This window comes from Tachyglossus aculeatus, chromosome 1 (assembly GCF_015852505.1).
Source record: "Tachyglossus aculeatus isolate mTacAcu1 chromosome 1, mTacAcu1.pri, whole genome shotgun sequence".
Classification (NCBI taxonomy): Eukaryota; Metazoa; Chordata; class Mammalia; order Monotremata; family Tachyglossidae; genus Tachyglossus; species Tachyglossus aculeatus.
This window is the reverse complement of record NC_052066.1, coordinates 481,657-509,409: the sequence shown is the minus strand read 5'-3', so window position 1 is coordinate 509,409 and position 27,753 is coordinate 481,657. Positions and strand designations below refer to the sequence as shown.

The 27,753-nt window shown below is 50.6% G+C and overlaps 1 protein-coding gene across 1 annotated transcript in view; it reads right to left on the bottom strand.

Annotated features, from left to right (window-relative positions):
- The window catches only part of LOC119932072 (solute carrier family 15 member 2-like), an 82,351-nt gene that overhangs the window by 42,555 nt on the left and 12,043 nt on the right, over positions 1-27,753 (bottom strand). Inside the window, exons 3-13 of the mRNA XM_038750922.1 lie at positions 25,045-25,186; positions 22,916-23,008; positions 21,982-22,081; positions 21,378-21,468; positions 21,029-21,106; positions 17,779-18,011; positions 15,529-15,615; positions 15,079-15,168; positions 14,923-14,967; positions 13,392-13,424; positions 13,028-13,116 (exon numbers count right to left, since the gene is read on the bottom strand). Of these exons, the coding sequence (XP_038606850.1) occupies positions 13,028-13,116; positions 13,392-13,424; positions 14,923-14,967; positions 15,079-15,168; positions 15,529-15,615; positions 17,779-18,011; positions 21,029-21,106; positions 21,378-21,468; positions 21,982-22,081; positions 22,916-23,008; positions 25,045-25,186 (1,081 nt within the window). The remainder of the gene's footprint in view (positions 1-13,027; positions 13,117-13,391; positions 13,425-14,922; positions 14,968-15,078; positions 15,169-15,528; positions 15,616-17,778; positions 18,012-21,028; positions 21,107-21,377; positions 21,469-21,981; positions 22,082-22,915; positions 23,009-25,044; positions 25,187-27,753) is intronic.

Genomic DNA, 27,753 nt, shown 5'->3' with positions numbered 1-27,753 from the left:
CAGTCTTAATCCCCATTTTACAGAGGAGGTAACTGAGGCTCAGAGAAGTTAAGTGATTTGCCCAAGGTCACACAGCAGACATGTGGCGGAGCTGGAATTCAAACCCATGACCTCTGACTCCCAAGCCCAGGCTCTTTCCACTGAGCCACTCTGCTTCCTATAATAATCATGATGGCATTTGTTAAGCACTTACTATGTGCCAAGCACTGTCCTAAGCACTAGGGTAATAATAATGATGGCATTTGTTAAGCACTTACTACGTGCCAGCACTGTTCTAAGCTCTGGGGGAGATACAAGGTCATCAGGTTGTCCCACGTGATGCTCACAGTCTTAATCCCCATTTTAGAGATGAGAGATCATCAAACGTATGTAATACACCAGCACAGTATAAGGCCTCTTTGGTATTTTCTCTTCTCCCATTCCCTTCTGTGTCACCTTTGCACTTGGATTTGCACCATTTTTCACCCCTCCCTCAGCCCCACAACACTTATATCCATATCCCTAATTTGTTGATTTCCCCCTCTAGACTGCAAGCTCACTGTGGGCAGGGAATGTGTCTACTAATTCTACTATGATGTACTCTCCCAAGTATTTAGTAGGGAAGCAGCGTGGCTTAGTGCCAAGAGCCCGGGCTGGGGAGTCAGAGGTCGTGGGTTGTAATCCCGGCTCCGCCACCTGTCTGCCATATGATCTTGATCAAGCCACTTAACTTTTCGGAGCCTCAGTTCCCTCATCTGTAAAATGGGGATTAAGACTGTGAGCACCACGTGGGACAACCTGCTTACCTTGTATCTACTCCAGCGCAAAGAACAGTGCTTGGCACATAGTAAGTGCTTAACAAATACCAGAGTCATAATCATAGTAATAGTACAGTGCTCTTCACACAGTAACCGCTGAATAAATACCCTTGATTGATTGATTTATTATAAGACTTCGCAGTGGATGGTGTGGATGGAGGAAGAAGTGATTCACAATGCTTTGACCTCTTGGAGGTGCTCACAACAACTGTGGGGGATTAAAAATGAGCCTGAGAGTGGCATGGGGTCCCATTGTTTGCCTTAGGTGTCCACGGGATTGCACTTGGGCCCTTTTTCATTTGGCTCCAGGGTCGGCCTGGGCCTTGGAGCTCTGGGTGCTGGGATCCGGGTCTCTTTTGGTCTTTGGGCAGAGAGGGGCACTCTATTGGAGCTCTGAGGGCCAGGGGGATTGGACGATAAACTCAGCTCTGTCCTCAACCGTGACACCTGCAGGTGTCTCTGGCACCAGATAGTTCGGAGAACATTTCATGAGTCCCCAGATCACGGAATAGACAGTGTCTGCTCAAGCTTAGAGCCCCCCCTGCCCAACCACCCAGATTGGTGTAGGGTAGATGCTACACCCGGGCAGGGCAGGTATGGAGACAAAGTCATGGTGACTAATTATTAAAGATAATAATAATAATAATACTGATGGTATTTGTAAAGTGCTTACTATGTGCCAAACTCTGTTCTAAGCCCTGGGACTAGATACAGGTAATCAGTTTGCCCCACGTGGGGCTCACAGTCTTAATCCCCATTTTACAGATGAGGTAACTGAGGCACAGAGAAGTGAAGTGACTTGCCCAAAGTCACACAACTGATAAGTAGCAGAGCCGGGATTAGAACCCACATCCTCTGATTCCCAAACCCATACTCTTTCCATTCACTCATTCATTCATTCATTCATTCAATCATATTTATTGAGCACTTACTGTGTGCAGAGTATTGTACTAAGCACTTGAGCACTGTACTAAAGCCATGCTGCTTCCAAAAACTGACCCTCCAGTAGCATGGGTCAGAAGCCTGACTTTCCCATCACAGTAGATAAACTCCACCGTCCTCCCTGTCCCACAAGCCCGTAACCTGCTGTTTTCCTCAACTCATCTCTCTTTTTTTATGGTATTTGTTAAGCACTTACTAAGTCAGTCAGTCAGTCAGTCAATCATATTTACTGAGAGCTTACTGTGTGCAGAGCACTGCACTAAGCACTTGGGAGAGTACAATCCAAAAATAAACAGACATAGTCCCTGCTCACAACGAGTTTACATCTAGAGGTCATGAGTTCTAATCACGACTTTACCATTTGTCTGCTATGTGACCTTGGGCAAGTCACTTAACTTCTCTGTGCCTCAGTTTCTTCATCTGTAAAATAGGAGTTGAGACTGTGAGTCCTATGTGGGACAAGGACTGTGTTCTACCCGATTTGCGTGTATCCACCCCAGCACTTATTACAGTGCCTGGCCTCTTGAAGGAGATGCATCTTCAAAAAGGTTTTGAAGTCAGGGAAAGTAAGTGTCGGCCAGATATGAGGAGGGAGAGCATTCCAGGTCAGAGGCAGGATGTGGGCAAGAGCTCAGCACTGAGATAGATGAGATCAAGTTACTCTGAGAAGGTAAGCATTAGAGAATTGAACTATGTGGGCAGGGTTGTAGTAGTAGTACTAGTAGTAATGGCATTTTATTAAGTGCTTACTATGTGCAAAGCACTGTTCTAAGTGCTGGGGAGGTTACAAGTTGATCAGGTTGTCCCACAGGGGGCTCACAGTTTAAGTCCCCATTTTACAGATGAGGTAACTGAGGCCCAGAGAAGTTAAGTGACTTGCCTAAAGTCACACAGCTGACAAGTGGTGGAGCCGGGATTTGAACCCATGACCTCTGACTCCAAAGCCCGGGCTCTTTCCACTGAGCCACGCTGCTTCTCTAGGAGAGTAGTAGTAGTTGTAGGAGAGTAGCAAGGTGAGTTAGGAAGGGGCAACGTGCCAGGCACAGTACTAAACGCTGGGCAAGATACAAGGTAATCAGGTTGGATACAGTCCATGTCCCACATGGGCCTCACAGTTTTAACTCCCATTTTACAGGTGAGGTAACTGAGACCCAGAGAAGTGAAGTGACTTGCCCAAGGTCACACTGCAGACAAGTGACGGAGCCAGGATTAGGAACCAGGTCCTTCTGACTCCCAGGCTTATGCACTGTTCACTAGGTCATGCTGCTCATTCATTCCACCCCCGTATTCCATCCGTCACCAAATCCTGTCGGCTCTATCTTCACAGCATTAATAAAATCCACTCTTTCCTCTCCATCCAAAATGCTACCACTCATCCTATCCCACCTGGATTACTGCATCAGCCTTCTCACTGACCACCTTGCCTCCTGTCTCTCCCCACTTCAGTCCATACTTTACTCTACTGCCCTGATCATTTTTCTATGAAGCCATTCAGTCCACTTCTCCCTACTCCTCCAATGCTTACCCATCCACCTTAGCATCAAAAAAAACTCCTTACTATCAGCTTTGAGACACCTGATCAGCTCTACCTCTCCTACCTTACACTCCCACTACAACGCAGCACACACACTTTGCCCCTCTAATGCCAACCTGCTCACTGCACCTCAGTCTCATCTATCTCGTCGCTGACCCCTTACCCCTATTCTGCCTCTGCCCTGGAACTCCCTTCTCCTTCATATCAGGAAGATTCATTCATCCAATTGTATTTACTGAGCCCTTACTGTGTGCAGAGCACTGTACTAAGCGCTTGGAAAGTACAATTCAGCATTATTACTCTACTCTCTTTCAAAGCCCTCTTAAAAATCCCATCTCTTTCAAGAAGCCTTCCTCGACTAAACCTTCTTATCCCCTACTCCCTCTTCCCTCTGCATTGCCCTTGTAGTTGGAATATATACCTTTTATTCACACTCCCCCTCAGACCACAGCACTTATGTTCATATCGATAATAATAATAATGACATTTATTCAGTGCTTACTATGTGCAAAACACTGTTCTAAGTGCTGGGGAGGTTACAAGGTGATCAGGTTCTCCCATGGCAGGCTCACCAGGCTCACAGAACTGAGGATTAGAATCAATGTGGGGGCAGCCGGACGGCACTGGGGTTGGGGGTGGGGGGAGGCCAGGTGGCGAGACCAGGATGGGGAGGATTGGAAGGGGTCTCCAGATCTGAGTTTGTGAGAGAAAATGAGGCTGAATCCAGAAACTCTCCAAGCACCAAATTCGAGGGGATGTTCCTGGCCTCTGGTTGTGACTCCTGGGATCTTCTCCCTCTCAGTCAATCAATGTTATTCATTGAGCGCTTACTGTTGTGCTGGGAGAGTACAACACAACAGAGTTGGCAGAATGTTCCCTGCCCACAAGGAGCTTACAAGTCTAGAGAGGGAGACAGCCATTATCTGGCTCAGTTTAAAGAGCCCGGGCTTTGGAGTCAGAGGTCATGAGTTCAAATCCCAGCCCCGCCACTTGTCAGCTGTGTGACTTTGGGCAAGTCACTTAAATTCTCTGTGCCTCAGTTACCTCAACTGTAAAATGGGGATTAAGACTGTGAGCCCCATGTGGGACAACCTAATTGCCTCGTATTTACCCCAGCACTCAGAACAGCACTTGGCACATAGTAAGCACTTAAAAAATACCATCAGTATTTTTATTATTATTATGACTATGTCCTGCCGGCACCCCCAGCAATGTCCAGCCATCCCTCCAGCAATGTCTGGCTGTCTCCCAGTGATGTCCAACCCCGCACCCGCCCCACAAGAGATGCCCTGCTCAATAAACACTTAAGAACAACAAGTGAGTTGGGAAAGTAGATTTAGTGAGTGGCGGGATGGAGGGTGCACAGCTTGGGCCGGAGCCAAGCAGAAGTGATCCCCAGCTGACCCCAGCCATTTGTCATCAGGGAGAATACACAGGAGGGGCTGACATCGACCCCTTGTATGAAGCAGGCTCCGGCAGGCTGGGCCGGGATCGGAAGGATGGGGGGGCTGGGGTTGGGGGCTGGCTCTTGGGGGGCTTACAGAGCAGGACGGTGGCCCCTACACCCATCTCCCTCCTCCCATTCCTGTTTCAACTTCTCGGAGAGTTGTCTACATCCACTGTCTCCACTTCCTCCCCTCCAGGTCTCTCCTCAATTTCCTCCAGTCTGACTTCCATCCTCTTCACTCCAAGGAAACTGCCCTCTCTTAGGTCACCAATGATCTCCTTCTTGCCAAATCCAACAGCCTCTACTCCATCTTAATCCTCCTCGAACTCCCAGCTGCCTTTGACATTGTGAACTCCCTCCTCAAATCTGCCGGACAATGACTCTTTCCGGCTTCAAAACCTTACGGAAGGCACATCTCCTCCAAGAGGCCTTCCCTGACTAAGCCCCACTTTTCCTCATCTCCCATTCCCTTCTGCATCGCCCTGAGTTGCTCCCTTTGCCCTTTACCCCTCTCCCCGCCCCATAACACTTATGCATATATCTGTAATTTTATTTATTTATGTTGATCCTTGTTTACTTGTATTGATATCTGCCTCCCCTGACCCCTGCCCACCCTGTCAGACTGTGAGTTCGTTGAGGGCAGGGATTGTCACTCTTTATTGCTGCACTGAACTTTCCAAAGCACTTAGTACATTGCTCTGCACACAGTAAGGGCTCAATAAATAGAATTGGATAAATGGACCACCCCCTTCTCCCAGAAATATTATCCAACCTTGACTTCACTGACACTGTCCTCTCCTGGTTCTCCTCCTATCTCTCTGGGCCACTCATTTTCAGTCTCTTCTGTGAGCTCCTCCTCTGCCTCCCACCCCCTACCTGTGGGGGTCCCTTGAGGCTCAGTAGTGGGTCATCTTCTATTCTCCATCTACATGCACTCCCTTGGATAACTCATTTGTTCCCGTAGCTTGAGTAGCAATGTGGTCTAGATGATAGACCACAGGCCTGGGAGTCAGAAGGACTTGGGTTCTTGCACCGCACCACCACTTGTCTGCTGTGTGACCTTGGACAAGTCACTTAACTTCTCTGAGTCTTGGTTACTTCACCTGTAAAATGGGGATTAAAACTGAGAGCCCTATATGGGACATGGACTGTGTCCAGCCTGATTACCTTGTATCTATCCCAGCACTTCAAACAGTGCCTGCCACATCGTAAACACTTTAACAAACACCTTTCAAAAAAAAATGACTTCACTTCTCTGTGCTTTGATTTCCTAATATGCAAATCGGGAATTCAATGTCTATTCTCCCGCTTATTTAGCATTTGAGCCCCATGTGAGACAGGGACCATGTCGAACCTGATTAACTGGTAGCTACCCTAGCTCTTAGAATAGTGCTTGACACAAATACAATAGTAACAGTAATAATGATAATATGATAATAATAATAATAGTAAAGATAAGAATAATGATAGGGTCATGAATGTGCTGATGAGGGAATTGGGGGAATTCAAGATGGAGGAAGAGAAATTAGTCAGGAAAGGGCTCCTGGAGGAGACCAGTCAATCAATCAGCGATATTTACTGAGCACTTACTGTGTGCATAGCACTGTACTAATCACTTGGGAGAGACAGTACAACAGAGTTGGTGGACACATTCCCTGCTCACAATGAGCTATCAGTCCAGGGGAGATATGCTGTCAGGAGGTCTCTGAAGGTGGAAAGAATGGCAGTCTGTCAGATGTGAAGAGGTCTTCCCCAGTTAAGCCCTCTTTTCATCAATCGTCATCTATGTACTTGGATCTGTGACTTTTGGCCACTTGGCATTCACCCCACAATCAATCAATCATATTTATTGAGCACTTACTGTGTGCAGAGCACTGTACTAAGCGCTTGGGAAGTACAAGTTGGCAACATATGGAGATGGTCCCTACCCAACAGTGGGCTCACAGTCTAGAAGGGGGAGACAGAGAACAAAAAAAAACATATTAACAAAATAAAATAAATGGAATAGATATGTACAAGTAAAATAAATAAATAAATAGAGTAATAAATACGTACAAACATATATACATATACACAGGTGCTGTGGGGAAGGGAAGGAGGTAAGGCGGGGGGGTGGAGGGGGAAGGAGGGGGAGAGGAAGGAGGGGGCTCAGTCTGGGAAGGCCTCCTACACAGCACTTGTGTACATATCTATAAATTATACATTATAAGTTATTTATTCATATTAATGTCTATTTCCCCCTCTAGACTGTAAGCTCACTGTAGGCAGGGAACATGTCTACCAACTCTGTTGTATTGTAGAGAAGCAGTATGGCTTATTGGAAAAAGCACGGGTTTGGGAGTCAGAGGTTGTGGGATTTAATCCCTGCTCCACCACTCGTCTGCTGTGTGACCTTGGGCAAGTCACTTAACTTCTCTGTGCCTCAGTTACCTCATCTGTAAAATGGGGATTAAGACTGTGAGCCCCACGTGGGAAAACCTAATTGCCCTGTATTTACCCCAGCACTTAGAACAGTGCTTGGCACATAGTAAGCGCTTAACAAATACTCATTATTATTATTATTATTGCTCTCCCATGTACACACAGTATGTGCTCAATAAATACTGCTGGATGATGACTGATGATTTGAAGCGGGGGGAATTTCCAGGTAGGAAGGAGGGCATGAGGAAGGGGATCAAGCAATGGGAGAGAAGAGCATGGGGTTCAGACAGCAGGTGTTTCTGGTCCCATGGCCAGACCTGCCCTCTCCAGGGGTCCAGGAGATATTAATATTGATAATAATACTATATAACATTTTATACAATAATAGTATTTGTTAAGCTTTTACTATGTGCCAAGTACTGTTCTAAGCATTGGGGTAGATATGAATTAATCAAGTTGGACACAGAGTCTGTCCCACATGGGGCTCACAATCTTAATCCCCATTTTACAGATGAGGTAACTAAGGCCCAGGGAAGTTATATGAGTAGCCCAAGGTCACACGGCAGATATGGTGTGGAGCCAGGAGTAGAACTCAGGTCTTTTGGACTCCCAGGCCCAAGCTCTATCCACTAAGCTATGCAGCTTCTCTAACATTCTGAGCGCTCGGGTGACTGGCAGCTTTAGTCCCCCACCACAGAGTCAGGTCTCCAGGTTTTTTTGTTTTTTTTTGGTATGATATTTGTTGATATGTGGTATATGATATGTGACAATCACTGTTCTAAACACCGGGGTGGATACAAGTTAATCAGATCAGATACATTCTCTGTCCCACATGGGGTTCACAGTCTAAGCAGGAGGAAAAATAATAATGTGGTAATTAAGCACTTACTATGTGCCAGACAAGCACTAAGTACTAAGCACTTGGGGTGGATACAAGCAAATCATGTTGGACAAAGTCCCTCTCCCACATGGGTCTCACAGTCTCCATCCTCATTTTACAGATGAGATTACTGAGGCCCAGAGAAGTGAAGTGACTTGCCCAAGGTCACACAGCAGACAAGTGGTGAAGCCGGGATTAGAACTCAGGAACTTCTGACTCTCAGGCCCATGCTTGAGGAAACTGAGGCCCAGAGAAGATGGCCATTCAAGATGGCAGCGATTGTAGCAGGGCTGTGAAAAGGGCTGTGAGAGGTAGCAGTGACAGTGCCAGAGGTCCAACATGGATCAACTCCTTCAGACCCACACTCAAAAGGGGAAGGGTTGCTGACCCCATCCTTTCCCTCTCCCTGCCTGTGGGCAGTCTAGGGCGGTGACCGAATGAAGGTAGGCTGAGCCCTCCATCCCCCACACCTCCAATCAGGGGCCTAAGTGCACAGCTGAGGGAAAGGCTGCTAACCATACCAGCGCCCATTCGGCAAAATAGGGGCCGAACAACTGAATCAAGGGGAGAGTCTCTGCCACCACGCTCCCCCCAGTTATCCTTCCCTCCACTGGGGGAGATCCAGGATTGCCACCACCATGGAGCCAAGGGACACTGAGCCCTCTGGCCATTCCGCCTCACACCGGAGCCCTAAGTTCACGCCTGAGGGAAAGGCCACTGACCATCCCAGCACCCACTAGGGAAACCAGCGGCCAAAAAAAAAAACCGGATCAAGGGGAGGGTCTCTGCCACCCGCTCACCCACTGAGCCCTCTGGCCCCTACACTCACCTCACATGGAGGCCTAAGATAGAGCCAGAGAGAAGAGCTGTTGACCACTCCAGTGCCCTCTCAGCGACACGAGGGGAAAAGTTTGAGGCAGAGGGAAGGAGGAAGGAAGGAAGGAAGGAAGGAAAGAGAAGGCTGAGCCTTCAGGGCTCACGCCTCCCCTCATACAGGAGGCCTCACATGGAGCCAGAGAGAAGGGCCGCACCACCCATTGCCCATTCGGCAAGCCATGGGAGAAAAAATTAAAACAAAGGGAGGGTCTACACCACTCCCTGCCTTTCCCCCCACCGCGGGGGCTGGGATCACCACCTTGGAGGGAAGGGATGCTGAGCCCTCCAGCAAAATATTGAGACAAGGACCCAGACTCTCCCTACCCAAAGAAGTAGGACAGAGACTCACTAAGGAGTTAACAACGTGTCAACTGTCACTAAGGACTTGTCACTCCTGCAGAGGCTATAATGACCTGTTAGGCTTAAATGACCTGTTAATCTCAGCTCAGAACTTGTGGATTCCCCCCAGGTGAGAACTGCTGAGTCGTCCCCTTATAGAGGAATCTGCCCCTCTGCCCCTTATTAATTAATAGGATTATTGTTATTATTAATCTGGTCTTAATTAATCCCCTCCATATGGTCTTCCCTCCTCTGTCCCCTACGTCTAGCACCCCTCGTCATGCCCCTCTATACAGGCCAGCCTTCCTCAGTGCACTCCCATCCAACCTCACCCCACCCCTCTCCCTGCCCCATCCCTGTCATGCTTTCCCAGCGCCGTCCTTCATCCCCCTTTCCACGAATTGGCCCCCTCCAGCTCATCCCCATTCAACTGCTTCCTACCCTTTACCCCATCCCCACCTCGTGCATCCTCCCCACAGCCTTAGCCAAGTGTGACCTGTGGAACCCCTGCTCCATCATGGGGAAGCTTCCCTTCATTATGGACCCGTTCCTGTCCCGGTCACTCTTCCTCCTTGCCATCACTGAAACCTGGCTTTCCCCAGAGACACAGTCTTCCCTGCTGCTCTCTCCGGAGGAGACTTCATCTTCTCCCACTACCCCAAGACTCACGGGAAAGGAGGAGCTGTCAGCTTTCTTCTCATTCCCCAATGCTGCTTTTGCACCATTCCACCTTCCCCATCTCTTTCTTTCCCTACTTCAAAGCCCAGATCATCTACCTCTACCATCCACTCCAGAGTCTAATAGCTGTCATCTTTCCCCGCAAGGTCCCACTTCCAACTTTTTTTAACCATTTTGATCCCTTTCTCGCATTTCTTCTTTCTCCTTGCCTACATTGATCCTTGGGAATGTCAACATCCACATAGATGTTTCTGATGACCCTTCCATTACCGGCTTTCTATCACTCATCACTCCACTGACCCCCTACTCCACCCCACCTCACCGAGACACCAACTTGGACACACACGCAATCTCATCATCTCTAGCCACTGCAAAATCTCTACCGTCACCAACTCTGAAATTCCTCTATCTGACCACAATCTCCTCACCTGCCTTCTCTCCCACACACCTCCACCCCATAAATCTGTCCTGATCCCGCACAGAGACCTCTCATCTTTTGACCCCATCCAATTTTCTCAAATTATCATGCTCCATTTAGTCTCTTTACCCAAACTACCTTCCCTCGACAATCAAATTGATGCTCTCAATACCACCCTCTCTACTGAACTCAGCTCATTCACTCTCTTAACCCTTCATCGATTTTTTACCACTAACCCTCAGCCCTGTATCACCTCCTTCGCTCCTGTGCAAGAGCCACAGAGCTTTACCGGTGGAAATCTAAATATGAAGCCAATTTCGTCCATTACAAGTTTATCCTTGCAAGCCTTAACTCTGCCTTCACCTCTGCCTACCAAAACTATTCCTCCACCCCTACTGACTTCCATGTCATTGCCCTGAGCAGTTGTTCCAGACTTTAAACTCCCTCTTCAGGCCCCCTGTCCCCGATCCCTGGCCCCTAATGACCTGGCCACCTACTTCATCAACAAAATTGACATTAACAGGTGTGATCTCCCGAAAATCTCCCCTGCCCCTTTCAAGGCCCTCCCTTCTCCTGCCCCTTCTTCAACTGTCCCATCTTTCCCAGAAGTATCTCTAGAGGAAATTTCCTTCTACCATTCCATTGCACCTCATCAAAACACTTGCCCTGTCCCTTCTTCCCTCCCTAACTGCCATCTTCAACTGTTCATTCTCCAATGGCTTCTTCCTTACTGCTTTTAAACATGCCCATATCTCCCTTCCCCACAGCTCATATGCATATATCTGTAACTTTTTTCCCCCCACACATCCACCAAGCTAGCTCTCTTCCTCCCTTCAAGGCCCTACTGAGAGCTCACCTCCTCCAGGAGGCCTTCCCAGACTGAGCCCCTTCCTTCCTCTCCCCCTCCTCCTCCTCTCCATCCCCCCCCACCTTACCTCCTTCCCTTCCCAACAGCACCTGTATATACGTATATATGTTTGTACGTACTTATTACTCTATTTATTTATTTATTTTACTTGTACATATTTATTCTATTTATTTTATTTGGTTTATATGTTTAGTTTTGTTCTCTGTCTCCCCCTTCTAGACTGTGAGCCCACTGTTGGGTAGGGACTGTCTCTATATGTTGCCAACTTGTACTTCCCAAGCACTTAGTACAGTGCTCTGCACACAGTAAGTGCTCAATAAATACGATTGATTGATTGATTGATTTTTATTTATCTATTTATCGATCTGTTTATTTATATTAATGTCTGTCTCCCTCTCTAGGCTTTGAGCCCGTTGCGGGCAGGGAATGTGGCTGATGTTATATTGTATTCTCCCAAGCACTTAGTATAATGCTTCACACACAGTAAGCATTCAATAAATACAATTAATTAATAGGATTATTATTATTATTAATCTGGTTTTAATTAATCCCCTCCACCTGGTCTTCCCTCCTCTGTCTCCTACATCTAGCACCCCTTGTCATCCCCCTGTATAATTACTATTATCATTATTAATAAGTGACTTGCCCATGGTCACACAGCAGACAAGTGGCAGAGCTGAGATTAGAACCCAGGTCCTCTGACTCCCAGGCCCGGGATCTTTCCACTAAGCAGTGCTGCTACCCTGTTCTCGCATCTCCCTGGGGCCTCCATTTCCCCACCTATTATTATTATTAATAATAATAATAATAATAATAATAATAATAATGGCATTTATTGAGTACTTACTATGTGCAAAGCACTGTTCTAAGCACTGGGGAGGTTACAAAGTGATCAGGTTGTCCCACAGGGAGCTCACAGTCTTTATCCCCATTTTACAGATGAGGAAACTGAGGCACAGAGAAGTGAAGTGACTTGCCCAAAGTCACACAGCTGACAATTGGCAGAGCCGGGATTTGAACCCATGACCTCTGACTCCAAAGCCCGGGTTCTTTCCACTGAGCCATGCTGCCCGCTCCTTCCCACAACCTCTCCAACTGCCCCGTGCTCCTCCCTTCTCCATGACCCAAAAGCAGCCATGTCCATCAGTCCAACTGGAAGCACCCGCACAAGCCCAGCCTTCAGGACCCTTCAAGGACCCTTCAAGGCCCTACTGAGAGCTCACCTACTCCAGGAGGCCTTCCCAGACTGAGCCCCTTCCTTCCTCTCCCCTCGTCCCCCTCTCCATCCCCCCCATTTTACCTCCTTCCCTTCCCCACAGCACCTGTATATATGTATATATGTTTGTACATATTTGTTACTCTATTTATTTATTTTACTTGTACATATCTATTCTATTTGTTTTATTTTGTTAGTATGTTTGGTTTTGTTCTCTGTCTCCCCCTTTTAGACTGTGAGCCCACTGTTGGGTAGGGACTGTCTCTATATGTTGCCAACTTGTACTTCCCAAGCTCTTAGTACAGTGCTCTGCACACAGTAAGCGCTCAATAAATACGATTGATGATGATGATGATGATGATGATAACAGCCTGGGCTGACAGTCTGGGCTGATTAATGGGGCCAACGAGTGACTTCTCCTTCTTACACAGGAAATGGCAAGAGCCTGGGGAATCTCCCATCCCGATGAACCATTCCACCAGGTATGTGGTCCCCAGTGCTCTTGGTGGCAGGAGGGGATGTGCTATCCGGAGGCAGGGGGAAGGACCAGTTGACCGTGGAGGGCTCCATGAGGGCACCCAGCAGTCAGGAAGAGGACAGGCAACACTTACGTCAAGTTGATTTTACACAGCTTGACCAGAGGGTAGATGCCCAGCTCAAACATCGGGACCAGGATGAGAATCATAAAGGGATTGAGAATCTGGAAAGCCGAGAAGCAAGATCAGTGGCCAACCTCACCCAACACACAAGCTCACCCCTTCCGCCCCGCCTCCCCTGCCCCAGGCCCCCCACAGCGAGTCTTGAGTGCCCCACCCCAGGATGCCCTTTGCCAAACTCCACGCCCAACACCCAATGCAGGCCTTGAACTCACCCACGGCGGGTTCGAGAACCACGTTGCTGAGAGGGAGGGAAGGCTGGGCATGTGCGAGGAGGGAGGGGCCAGGCCTGCGGGGGTGCAGCCCGCTGCCTTCTTACCTGGACCTGATCGGGCCTAATCACAAACAGACCCTGAAACGACAATAGAACTGTGGAGTCAGCGGCATGTGGGCCTTCTGATCACCTCAGCAGTAGTTGGTGTCACCGGCCTTCATTCCGCCTCCTCATGATACAGAACACTGGACTGGACACTCATGCCCACATGCCCACTTGCAGGGATGCCCACAGCAAGAATGGAAAAGGCAGTCCCTGCCTCCACAGGGACAACTAGGCAGACAAAAGATCCCACCTCCTCCCTGACCTCCAGGACAAATGTGCTCTAAGAAAAGGAGGAGGGGGACAGAGGGGTTAGATTCAAGCCCCACTGCCAGTGCCCAGGAGTGGGAAGAAGGCTGCTGAGTGCCTTGAGTAGGAAACCTGGGGGAACTGGGGGATGGCCTCCTAGAGGCTCTGAGGGAGGGGCGGGCCAGAGTCAAACTGGACCAGAGGCCTGGAGGGTGGAGGTGGCTCCCTGTAGGGAGAGAGGTTGAGCAACGGATATATCTATAGTTTTTATATCTATAATTTCATTATTTATATCGATGCCTGTTCACTTGTATTGATGTCTGTCTTCCCCCTCTAGACTGTGAGCTTGTCCTGGGCAGGGATTATCTCTATTGCTCTATTGTACTTTCCAAGCACTTAGTACAGTACTCTGCACACAATAAGCGTTCAATAAATACAATTGAATGGAGGCAGAGACCGGAGGGAGGGAGGTTAATTAATAATAATTATGGTACTTGTTAAGCCCTTACTATGTGCCAAGCACTGTTCTAAGCGTTGAATAGATATACGTTTTGTTCTCTGTCTCCCCCTTTTAGACTGTGAGCCCACTGTTGGGTAGGGACTCTCTCTATATGTTGCCAACCTGTACTTCCCAAGCGCTTAGTACAGTGCTCTGCACACAGTAAGCGCTCAATAAATACGATTGATGATGATACGTTAATCAGGTTAGACACAGTCCCTGTCCACATGGGGCTCAGATTCTTAATCCCCATTATTCAGAGGAGGAAACTGAGGCCCAGAGAAATGAAGTGACTTGCCCAAGCTCACACAGCAGACATCTGTGGGAAGCAGCATGGCATAGTGGCTAGAGTAAGGTCTTGGGAGTCAGAGGTCATGGGTTCAAATCCCATGAGCTGTCCACTAAGCCAAACTCCTTCTTAGGTCTGGAGCTAAGTGCCACCTGGGAGACAATTGGCTTCTGGAGATGAGAGGTCAGCTTGGGTTGGGAGCCTGAGGTCCTTCCCTGGGACACCTGGGGGAGTTGGATGAGGATAGGGGTCCTCTGGTTTCTCTCTTGCCACTCTCTGGGAGTGGGATGGAGCTGCTGCACCAAAAGTGGCATTTAGCACAGTGCTGGGCATTTTGGGAATCCATCAGGGAACTATCTGTGTCGTCCCTCTGAGGGTTGGCACCCCTGGTTCCCCCTGCTGCAGCACCCTGAGTCTCCCTCGACCTTCCCAATAGCCTGGGCCTCCTCTCCCATCATGGCCCCTACCCACAGTGCCCCCGAGTCCCATTCACTCACCACATTGCCGTCCATCCTAGTGGCCTGCAGCGTCCAGCGGGAGCCCTAAGGCGGAAGAGTCATTTGAGGGCAGTGGTGTTTCGGTGGGGGTGGAGTTGGGATTAGGGGTTGTCCAGGCGGCTAGGCCCTCAGGGCCCCAAATGGTGGCTCTCTCACCTGCTGGTCAAACAGAGCCCAGAACATGGGGAGGGGGATGTAGAGGACCAGCATCCTCATCAGCGCCTTCACTTCCACGATCAGCTGCATCTGTCGGGGAGGACGGTCTGCCTGAACAGCGGCTCCAGGAGGCCCCCGGAGGCTCCCAGTGCAGGGGGAAAACTTCTTGCCATCCAGAGCTCAGGGACACTGGGGCTGGGGGAGAGTGGACTTTCTTTCCTGGGGAGCTCTCAGCCCTGGGACCACTGTTTCTCTTGGCAGGGAGGGAGAGCGGGGCAGAGGGGGCAGAGGGTCAGAGGGGTCCCACCCTCCCAACCTAGCTCCTTCCTAGTGACAAGAAAATATCCCCAGGGACCAGAGAAGGAGGGAGAGAGGGAGGGAGGTAGGGAGGGAGGAAAGGGGCTTCATGCCCCACTTCCCATGCCCCCGGGCTTTTTGCCATTGACTTACTGGATACTTCTCAGTTGCCCAGTCCAGCCAGTGTTCTCTCTTGGGAATCTGGCTGGAACGATTCCTCAGCCGGTTGCTGAGAGCAAACTGTGGGAGACGGTAGAACCGTCAGAGCCGGGGATGGGGGTCAGAGGGGCCTGGACCCCGAAGCCACCTCCCTCCATCTCACCCAGCTTGTGTCCACACAGCCCCACCCCCTCCTCTCTTCAAGTTCATGCCCCCTCCTGCCATGATCCAGGCCTCACCCTGGCCAGAATCTCCCCTTTCCTGGAATCCTGCCTGCTCCTTCCCACAACCTCTCCAACTGCTCTGTGCTTCTCCCTTCTCCATGACCCCAAAGCGGCCATGTCCATCAGTCCACCTGGAAGCACGCCCACAAGCCCAGACTTCAGGACAACAGCCTGGGCTGACAGCCTGGGCTGATAGGCCAGACCAGCAATTTATGGCCAGCCGTAGGGGACAGCCGTCCACGCCAGCCATTCAGTTTGGCAGTCCAGCTCAGAAGTCCAGTCTGGCAGTCAGGGCTGACAGTTCAAGCTGGCAGCCCAAGCCAGTAGTACAGTCCAGCAGTCGGAGTTGGCAGTCCAGTCCCACCGTCCAGTCTGGCAGTCCATGCCGGCAATCCAGGCCATCATTCATTCATTCATTGAATCATATTTATTGAGTGCTTCCTGTGTGCAGAGCACTGTACTAAGCGCTTGGGAAGTTCAAGTTGGCAACATATAGAGATGGTCCCTACCCAACAGCGGGCTCACAGTCTAGAAGGGGGAGACAGACAACAAAACAAAACATATTAACAAAATAAATAAAATAGTAAATATGTACAAGTAAAATAAATAAATTGAGTAATACATACAAACATATATATATAGGTGCTGTGGGGAGGGGCAGGAGGTAAGGTGGGGGGATGGGGCGGGGGAGGAGGGGGAGAGGAAGGAGGGGGCTCAGTCTGGGAAGGCCTCCTGGTGGAGGTGAGCTCTCAGTAGGGCTTTGAAGGGAGGAAGAGAGCTAGCTTGGCGGATGTGTGGAGGAAGGGCATTCCAGGCCAGGGGGATGACGTGGGCCGGTGGTTAACGGCGGGACAGGCGAGAACGAGGCACGATGAGGAGATTAGTGGCAGAGGAGCAGAGGGTGCGGGCTGGGCTGTAGAAGGAGAGAAGGGAGGTGAGTAGGAGGGGGAGAGGTGATGGAGAGCCTTGAAGCCGAAAGTGAGGAGTTTTTGCCTGATGTGTAGGTTGATTGGTAGCCACTGGAGATTTTTGAGGAGGGGAGTAACATGCCCAGAGTGTTTCTGCACAGAGATGATCCAGGCAGCAGCGTGAAGTATAGATTGAAGTGGGGAGAGACAGGAAGATGGGAGATCAGAGAGGAGGCTGATGCAGTAATCCAGTCGGGATAGGATGAGAGATTGAACTGCTCGTTCAATCGCTTGGAAGGAGAGGAAAGGGTGGATCTTGGTGATGTTGCGGAGGTGAGACCAGCAGGTTTTGGTGACGGATTGGGTATGAGGGGTTAACGAGAGAATGGAATCGAGGATGACACCAAGGTTGCGGGCTTGTGAGACGGGAAGGATGGTAGTGCCGTCAACAGAGATGGGAAAGTCAGGGAGAGGGCAGGGTTTGGGAGGGAAGATAAGGAGTTCGGTCTTGGATATATAGTTCAGTCTTGGACATATGACTGGACATATGTCCAGTCCAGCAGTCCAGTCTGGCAGTCCAGGCCAGCAGCCCAGCCCGGCAGTCCAGTCCAGCAGTTGGGGCTGGCAGTCCAGGCCCACGGCCCAGTCAGGCAGTCCAGGCCAGCAGTCCAGTCTGGCAGTCTGGCCTTGCAGACCAGTCCTGTATTACAGGCTGGCAGTCCAATCCAGCAGTCCAATCCTGCAGTCCAGTTCAGCAGTCTGAGCTGGCAGTTGAGTCCGGCAGTCCAGTCCCACAGTGAGGTCTGCAAGTCCAGGCCCATAGTCCAGTCCAGCAGCCTGGGTCCACAATCCAGCCTGGCAGTCCAGTCTGGCAGTCTAGTCCAGTAGTGAGGGCCAGCAATCCAGTCCAGTAGCCCAAACCCCCAAACCAGTCCAGGAGTCCAGGCCTGCAGTCCAGTCCATCAGTCCTGCCAGCTCAGGTTGGGTCTGTTCAGGGAGCCCCTGTACTTGATCCCCAGGCTTGGGTCCATTCAGGGAGTCCCCGGGCTCGGGCTTTGGGCTCAGGTGTTTGGTCAGGTCTCCCTCGGGGACTTCCACAGCTGCTGGCTCACCTCCTGGCATGTTGAGCCCAGACTGGGGCTGAATGGGAGGACAGCTCGGCCTCTGGCATGACCCCGGACGTGGCCCCCGGCACCTCTCGGAAGCCACAGGTTGGGGGTGCCGGCCCCAGAGGCCACAACAGTCTCAGTGGACACACACACCTGGATACATTTGCAGACTTTGACCAGCATGTTTCCTTCTGGAGGAGATTTCACATATCTGCTTTGCCCAGACACGAAGATGACTGGAAACAGAGGGCCAGGCAAGCCTCAGCTCTGGGGAGATCACTCCGGGCCCAGGGTGACACCGCCCCCTCCCCCACCTCTGCCAACCCCCAAGGTGAGCCCTTTGCTCTCAGTGCACTGCCCAGAAGGGCCGAGTTGGGAAAGGAGCCCAGCCCCGTTCGGCCTAGGAGGCAGGGGCAGAGCCCCCAGGCCTCAGTCACTCTTCTCCTCTTCCTGCCCACCCCATCCTCAGGTAATTTCCCCCTTGATGCCCTGGTACTTGGGGCCCCCAGATAAAAGACTGCCCCATCTCCCATGGCCCCTGTTCAAGCTTTCCGCCACCACCCCAGAATGGACTCTGGGAATATCTCAACTAAATTCCTCCCACTGTAATTTAGAACAGGGTCTTGCATTCAGACCCCTTGGAGGATGGACAGAAACTGGCCAGTCTAAGTCTCGGTCACTCGCTGGGCTCCTGCTCTCTTTTTCCCTTCAGGTAATTGAGCCCAAGGTGGTGGAAGGGGGGTGAAAGACACTTCCTCATACTTCGTTCTTTCATGATTGCCCTGTGCCTCTGGTCAGTCAGACAACCAACTAACAGTCATTACTGAGTGCTGATTGTATGCCGAGCATTGTTCTGAGCACTTGGAAGAGTACACTAGTAAACATGATCTCTGTCCTTAAGAAGCTCTCAAACTACTGTGGATAGAGCACTGTACTGAGCACTTGGGAGAGTATAGTTATTAGGAGACACGATACCTACTCTCAAGGAGCTTGCACACTACTGTGGGCAGAGCACCATACTGAGCATTTGGGAGAGTACAGTAGGTTTAGTAGACACTGTCCCTGCCCTCAAGGAGCTTCAAGTCTACTGTGGGCAGAGCATTGTACTGAACACTTGGGAGAGGACAATAGAGTTAGTAGACACGATTCCTGCCCATGCCATCCCTGACCATAAAGTACAGTGCTCTGCACCTAGTACCTGCTCAGTAAATATGATTGAATGAATTAAATGAATGAGGAGCTTAAAGCCTAGCTGGGAAGACAGACAGCAGATTACAGGAACAGGGAGGAGGAGTAATAATAATGATGGCATTTGTTAAGCACTTACTATGTGCCAAGCACTATTCTAAGCACTGATAATAATGTTGGTATTTGCTAAGTGCTTACTCTGTGCCAAGCACTGTTCTAAGCACTGGAGTAGATACAAGGTCATCATGTTGTCCCACGTGGGGCTCACAGTCTTCATTCCCATTTTAGAGATGAGGGAACTGAGGCCCAGAGAAGTTAAGTGACTTGCCCAAAGTCACACAGCTAACATGTGAGGGAACTGGGATTGGAACAAATGACCTCTGACTCCCAAGCCCGGCACTTACCACTGAGAAGCAGTGTGGGTCAGTGGAAAGAGACTGTGAGCCCACTGTTGGGTAGGGACTGTCTCTATATGTTGCCAATTTGTACTTCCCAAGCGCTTAGTACAGTGCTCTGCACTTAGTAAGCGCTCAATAAATACGATTGATGATGATGATGATGATGATCCCGGCTCAACCAATTGCCAGCTGTGTGACTTTGGGCAAGTCACTTAACTTCTCTGTGCCTCAGTTCCCTCATCTGTAAAATGGGGATTAAGACTGTGAGCCTCCCGTGGGACAACCTGATCATCCTGTATCCCCCCAGCCCTTAGAACAGTGCTTTGCACATAGTAAGTGCTTAACAAATACCGTCATTATTATTATTAATAGAGTGTGAAGATGTGCACATGAGAGGTATAGGTGGGAGGGGTATAAGACTGTGAGCCTCCCGTGGGACAACCTGATCATCCTGTATCCCCCCAGCGCTTAGTACAGTGCTCTGCACATAGTAAGCGCTCAATAAATACGATTGATGATGAGGGGGCACAGGGGGCTGGCCTCTAAGGAGGTGCTGGGATGGGGCAGGGCAGGCAGGGTCAGCTGTCCTGCTCTGGGGCCACAGGGGACACTTGCTCTCCCTCCTGGCCCTGTACACTGCCACACCACCACCATCCCTGCCACTGATGGAGGACAGGGGAGGAAGGGGATGGAAAGGAGGGGAGGAAAGGAGCGAGAGGGAGCACCGGATCCAGTTCCCTGGGCCCGGTTCCCAGATTCCTGTTCTGCAGGGCCAGTTTTCCCAGCCTGTTCTCCAGAGCCAGGTCCTTAGAACTTGCTACTCAGGTCCACACCCCCAGGCCCGCCTCCCCAGACCCTATTCCCCTGGTCCGGTTCCCCAAGCCTGGGTCTCCTTGTCCAGTTCCCCTGGCCCTCTTTTCCTGGTCCAGTTCTCCAGGCCCGGTTCCCCTGGTCCAGTAACCTGGCAGCAGAGGCCCATTTGGATCTGAACTGGTTCTTGGGTGAGGATGGGGCCAGGCAGGGCCTGGCAGAGCCCTCTACCCACTTCCAACCTGCCCCAGCTTCCATCCCAACAGCCCTGATGGGGCCCAGGCTGACCCATGGAGCTACAAAAGCGCCCAAGGAGGGAGGGCCTCAGCACATTGGTTCGAACCCTGGGGTTCTGGCTACCTTGCTCCATTCAACTTGATTAACTGATTGACCAACTGATGTCTCCCCTGAGCTGATGTGTTCCTGAAGTGGCTGGGGTGTCCACACTAGCCTGACGTGTCCCTGATGGGGCCGCGCTGTTCTGCCTGGGCTGGGGTGTCCTCCCTGGGCTGGTGTGTCCCCGTTAGGAATGGGATGTCCTTCCTGGTCCTGGGTGTCCCCTCTAAGCAAGTGTGTCCTGGTTGGGGCTGGTGTGTCCCTGGCGGGGCCAGGGTGTTCCCCCTGGTCTGATGTCCCCCTTATGGGGCTGGGCTGTCCCCCTGGAGCCGGCGGCTGGGTCCCAGGGGTTCAAGGGGCCCTGAGCAGGCTGCTTCTCAGGCAATAATGACCTCTAGGAGTCCAGGGAGCAGGTCAGCATCCCCCTGGATCCTGCCCATTGTTGCCCTCCTGGCCAGAACCCCCACCACAGAACCCGCTCCTCCATTTCCTTGACCGCTCCTCATGCAGCCCCAACCTACCGAACGAAAACAGCAAGATGCCTCCACTAGCCCCAAACGCCAGCCCGTAGCAGTCCTTTCCGAAACACTCGAAGTCTTCTGCAGAGGCCGGCCGAGGGAGGGAGGGAGGGAGGAACAGATAGTAGCAGGGGCAGGGCAGGGATGAGGTGGGGTGGGGCAGATGCTGGAGCACAGACAGAGCAGTGTCCCGGAAGGGGCATAAGGAAGGCGGGGTAGGGGCAGAGGCAGGGGCAGAGCAGGGCCATAAGTGGGGCAAGATAGGGGCAGGGGCAGTGGCAGGGGCTTGGACAGAACGGGGACAGGGCAACTCTTTAAAGTTCTCTGACTGTCTGAGGCAGAAGTAACTCACTTGTAAGCAGTGGAGTGACACACATGGAGATCAACACACCCAGGTTGATTAAAAAATACAAAATAGCAAAGAATTGTCTTCTCACTTCCACCTGAAGCAAGACAGGGAGAAGGGGCTTCATTGTCTCACACACACACACACACACACACACACACACACACACACACACACACACACACACACACACACACACACACACACACCCCACCCCCACCCCACCCCCCCACCTCAAGGAAGGAGCACGGCTTAGTGGAAAGAGCCTGGGTCCAGGGAGTCAGAGGACCTGACTTCTAGTCCCTGCTCTGCCACTTGGCTGCTGTGTGATCTTGGGCAAATCCCTTCCCTTCTTTGGGTCTCAGATTCCTCATCGGAGGATTCTATCCCTATTCTCCTTGTTACTTAGACTGCAAGCCCCAATGAGGGAAAGGGACTGTATCCGACCTGATTATCTTGTATCTCTCACAATCCTTGGCCCGTGCTAAGCGCTTAATTAATACCGAAATTATTATTATTATCATCATTATTATCAAGTATATGGTATTGTCCCACCCAGGCCGGTCCCCAGGGGGCTCAGGGAGGATCAGGGGAGGGGATGGTCTCTCACATGTCCTTCCTGAAATTGATCTCCGAAGAAAGCGGTGGTGCAGGGCTTAATGCCTCCGACCCCGAAGGCGATCAGGGTCAGGCCCGCCCCGATCAGGAGCCTGCCAGAAAGAGCCCAGAACAGAGGCTGTTGGTTCAGGCTCTGCCCTAGCCAAACCTGCCACCCCCGTCTCCCCTACAGCCCCCACAGCCCCCGCCACACCTGGTGTTCCTGCCACCCCTGCCACTGCTGCAGGGAAGCCCCTTCTTCCACCCTCATTGTCCCATTGTCCCCCCTTCTTTCCACCCATCACCTCTCTGAGGGCCCCAGGAGGGCCAGGAGCCGCGATGGCTGGTCCAGGCCACGGGCTGGGGGGAGGCCAGTGGCCACGACAAAGAGCAGTGGGAAGGGTCCCGGCTCAGGGCAATTGTGAGTCCTGGGGGAGGGCTAGGGAAGTCTCTGACCCATTGAGGTGCCGGTCAGCATACCACCACACACAGCAGCATCCAGCTCTGCCCATGGTGACTCCTTCTGTCCACACCTGACCCTGCTCTGCTCATTGACCCTGAACCGGCCACCATCTGCACGGGCTTGGCCCCTGTCTGAGCACACCCAGACCCCGTCTTCACATCCCCAGCTCCCGCCTGCATTTGCCCGGGCCCCTTCTGCACACAGCCGGCCCCTGGTTGCACACACCCGGCCCTTGTCTGCCCGTGCCCAGCCCCCATCTTCACATGCCCAGCCTGTGCCATTGTCCCTCAGTGTTTGAGAGCAGGAGCATTGCTGGGAATGGCAATGTGGGGTGGGGCAGCAGCCAGGACAGGGATGGGGTCTGAGGGGGGTTGCTACCCTGGGGTTGCCCTCCCTCCTCCTCCTCCACTTTCTCCTCCAGACCTCCCACTGAGGGCACCCAACATTGTTCCCTGCAACCGCCAAGCTGTGAAGAGGCACTCACTTGGGCAGGGCTTGTCCCCAAGAGAACGGCAGCGAGCTGAGCAACAGGAAGATGAAGCCCAGCAGGTATAGGATGTACCAGACCACGGTCGCCCTGGAAAGGAAATGCCCAGAGGGCGGAGGCATTGAGGGTCTGCGTGTGGCCTACATGCCCCCCCCCACATGCATCCTTGCCCCCCCCATAAAATATGGCTGAGCAGAGGGGAGAAGTGAGAAGGAGATAAACAGGAAGGGAAGTCTGAGAAGCAGAGATCCTGGGGGAAAGGGCACAAGCCTGGGACACAGGAGACCCAAGTTTGAATCCCGGCTCCACCACTGGCCTGTTGGGTGAGTTCGAGCAAGTAATGTCACTTTCCTGTGCCTCAGTTTCCCCATTTGTAAAATAAGGATTCAATACCTGTTCTCCTCCCCATTAGACTGTGAGCCCCACAAGGGATAGGAATTGAGTTCGATCTGATTGAATTATATCTATCCCAGCCCTTAGCATGGTGCTGGCTCCCAGTAAACTTCAGCAAATATAAAAATAATTATTAATCAATTAACCAATCAATCTCAATCACCTGTCCACCTATAACTCACCTCACTATTCTCCTACTACAACCCAGCCTGCACATTTTGATTCTCTAATGCCAACCTACTCACTGTATCTTGATCTCGTCTGTCTAGTCGCCATCCTCTCATCCACATCCTGCCTCTGCCCTGGAATGCCCGCCCTCCTCATGTCTGACAGAGGATTACTTTCTCCACTTTCAAAGCCTTATTGAAGGCACATCGCCTCCATGAGGCCTTCCCTGACTAAGCCCTCCTTTCCCCTTTTCCCACTCCCTTCTGCATCACCCCGACTTGCTTCCTTAATTCACCACCTCCGACCCCAGTCCCACAGCACTCAAGGATATATCTGTTATTTATTTATTTCCCCCTCCCCATCCCCCCGCCTTACCTCCTTCCCCTCCCCACAGCACCTGTATATATGTAAATATGTTTGTACGTATTTATTACTCTATTTATTCATTTTACTTGCACATATTTATTCTATTTATTTTATTTCGTTAATATGTTTTGTTTTGTTGTCTGTATCCCCCTTCTAGACTGTGAGCTCGCTGTTGAGTAGGGACCGTTTCTATATGTTGCCAACTTGTACTTCCCAAGTGCTTAGTACAGTGCTCTGCACACAGTAAGCACTCAATAAATACGATTGAATGAATGACCGAATGAATGAATTTATTTATATTAATGTCTGTTTCCTCCTCTGGACTGTAAGCCCATTGTAGGCAGGGAATGGGTCTATTGTTGTGTTGTACTCTCCAAAGTGCTTAGTACAATGCCCTGCACACAGTAAGCACTCAATAAATACAACTGATTGATTGATTGATTGATAGGAGAGGGTGTCACATCATTACAAATGTCCAAATGTCAACGGGGTCGCCCACTGACAACAGTGGATGAGCTTTGGTTCTGACATTTCAGGGCTGAGGTCCTATGTGGAGGAGCTGATTTTAGGGCCGGTGGTTTGTGTGGCTAGCAAGTGAGCGAGGAGGCTGCCAGCAGCCCGTGGAGCACAGAGGAAGCAGTGCAGCCTAGTGGAATGAGCCTCGGCTTGGGAGTCGGAGGAACTGGTTCTAATCCCCACCCTGCTGCATGACCGTGGGCAAGTCATTTAATTTCTCTGGGCCTCTGTTTCCTCACCTGGGAAATGGGATTAAATGCCAGTACACCCTTCTCCCCAGACTGTGAGTCCTGGGTGGGACAGAAGATTGTGTCTGACCTGATTAACCTGAATCTACTCCAGCACTTATTACTGTGCTTGTCACCTAGTAAGTACTTAACAAGTATCACAGTTATTATTGTCATGTCATGGGTCATCTGCTGACCCCTCTTCCCAGACCCCAGAGTTTCACTGGAAACAAGAACACACACAAACACACACTAAGCGAGCTCTGGTCCTGAAGGGGTAGTTCTTTCCTAGGTGCCCTCTGATGCTGAGCCGAGCCATGAGTGAGTTACATGGGCAGTGCCTCTCCTTCTCTGTGGCGGTGGGCACTGATGGCCAGTGGCCCCGCTCGCATGCCCACCCCCAACCCCTTCCTCAACGGGCTGCCAGCTGCTCCTCCAGCGCCACGGCCTCCTTACTTGTATTTCCCCAGCCAGGAGTCGGCCACGATGGCTCCCACGATGGTGAACAAATAGCACGAGCCCATGAAGGCGTGGTAGATGGCCGTGGAAAGGTTCTCATCCCAGTGGTGGAATTTCACGAAGTACAGGGTCAGCAAGACTAGAGAGGGATGGACGGGAGCAGGAGAGGGGGCCCTGAGCCGTGACAGAGTAGGGGAAACATATGGAGACCCGCGGGCTGAGTGACATTACGGGAAGGGTCAACATGGGCTTGCTGTGGGTCTGCAGGAAGAGCCAAGCAAAGGCATGGGTGGAAGGATGGATGGACGGACGTATGGATGGTGGGCAGATAGATAGGTGGTGGATAGTCAAATAGGTGTATTGATTGACAGATGAACAGATGGATGGATGGATGGATGGATGGATGGATGGACTGACAGATGGATAGACTGGTGAATGGATGGGTGGGTGGATGGATTGCATGGACAGACATGATTGATAGGTTGATGTGGGATATAGATTGACAGATGGATGGTCAGATGGGTGGACGAATGAAGGGATGGTTGGATGGATGGATGGATGGATGGATGGATGGATGGATGGATGGATGGATGGATGGACTGATCCCTGCCCCCTGTCTCTCCCCCTCCAGTCCATATGCCACTCTGCTGCCCAGATCATTTTTCTACAAAACCGTTCAGTCCACATCTGCCCACTCCTCAAGATCCTCCAGTGGTTGCTCATCCACCTCTGTAACAAACAGAAATGCCTCCTCATCAGTTTTTAAACACTGCATCATTTTGCCACCTCCTATCTTACTGATTTCCTTCTACGACCTAGCCTGCCCACTTGGCTCCTCTAATGTCAACCTATTCATTGAACCTAGATCTCGTTTATTTCACTGCTGACCTCTCGCCCACTTCCTGCCTCTGGCCTGGAACTCGCTCCCCCTTCATATCTGACAGACTCTTACTCTCCGCACCTTCAAAGCCTTATTAAAATCAGGTCTTCTACAAGAGGCCTTCCTCAGCAAAGCCCTCATTTCCTCTTCTCCCACTCCCTTATATGTCACCCTTTCACTTGAATTTGCACCCTTTATTCACTCCTTCCCTAGCCCCGCAGCATTTATGTACAAGGCCGGAATGTATTTATTTGTATTAATGTCTGTCTTCCCTTCTAGACTGTAAGCTCTTTGTGGGCAGGGAATTTGTCTTCCAACTCTGTTGTACTGTACTCTCCCAAACACTCAGGACAATTCTCTGAATACAGTAAATGCTCAATAAATACAATAGATTGACTGATGGATGGACGGATGGATGAGTGAAAGGATGGATGGATGAACAGAGCGGTAGATGCATGAGTAGATGAACAGATGGATTGATGGACAGATGGTGGATGGACTGGATGAATGGACAGATGAGTGGATGAGAGGAAGGATGGATGATATATATATATATATATATATATATATATATATATATATGTATTTTGTTAATATTATTTTGTTAATATATTTGGTTTTGTTCTCTGTCTCCCCCTTCTAGACTGTGAGTCCACTGTTGGGTAGGGACCGTCTCTATATGTTGCCAACTTGCACTTTCCAAGCACTCAGTACAGTGCTCTGCACACAGTAAGCACTCAATAAATACGATTGATTGATTGATTGATTGATGATGGACGGGTGGATGAGTGTTTGGATTGGTGCATGGAGGGAAATATGGGTGGATGGAGGGATGAATGGATTAGTGGATGGACAGAGGGATGGATGGATGAGTAGATGGACTGATGGGTGAACAGATGGATGAGCAGGTGGACGGACAAACAGAAAAACAAATGAATAGATGAATGGATTAGTGGATACACTGATGGATGAAAAGATGGCCAGTACTTAGGTAAATGGGCAAATGGATGGAGAAGCAGCGTGGCTCAGTGGAAAAAGCCCGGGCTTTGGAGTCAGAGGTCATGGGTTTGAATTCCAGCTCCACCAAGTGTCAGCTGTGTGACTTTGGGCAAGTCACTTAACTTCTCTGTGCCTCCGTTTCCTCTTCTGTAAAATGGGGATTAAGACTGTGAGCCCCCCGTGGGACAACCTGATCACCTTGTAACCTCCCCAGCGCTTAGAACAGTGCTTTGCACATAGTAAGCACTTAATAAATGCCATTATTATTATTATGGATGGGAGGGCCAATAGAGGGATGAATGGAGGTATAGAAGGACAGATAGATGGATGGATGGTCATACAGAGATGGATGATGAATGGATGAAAGGATGGATGGATGGTAGGATGGGTGGGTGGATGGATTGAATGAATGGACAGATGGATGGACGGATGGACAGTCTTCTAGACTGTGAGCCCACTCTTCTAGACTGTGAGCCCACTGTTGGGTAGGGACCGTCTCTATATGTTGCCAACTTGTACTTCCCAAGCGCATAGTACAGTGCTCTGCACACAGTAAGCGCTCAATAAATATGATTGATTGATTGATTGATGGAGGGATGGATGGTGGACAGGTAGTTAAATGGATGGCTTGATGGATGGATGGATGGATGAGCAGAAAAATGGAGGGAGTGGTGGATGGGTGGATGGGTAGATGGTCAGATGGATCAATCAATCTATTGTATTTATTGAAACCTACTATGTTCAGAGCACTGTACTAATCACTTAGGAGACTATGATAGAGATGGTAGACCTGTTCCCTGACCACCATAAGCTTGAGAAGCAGTGTG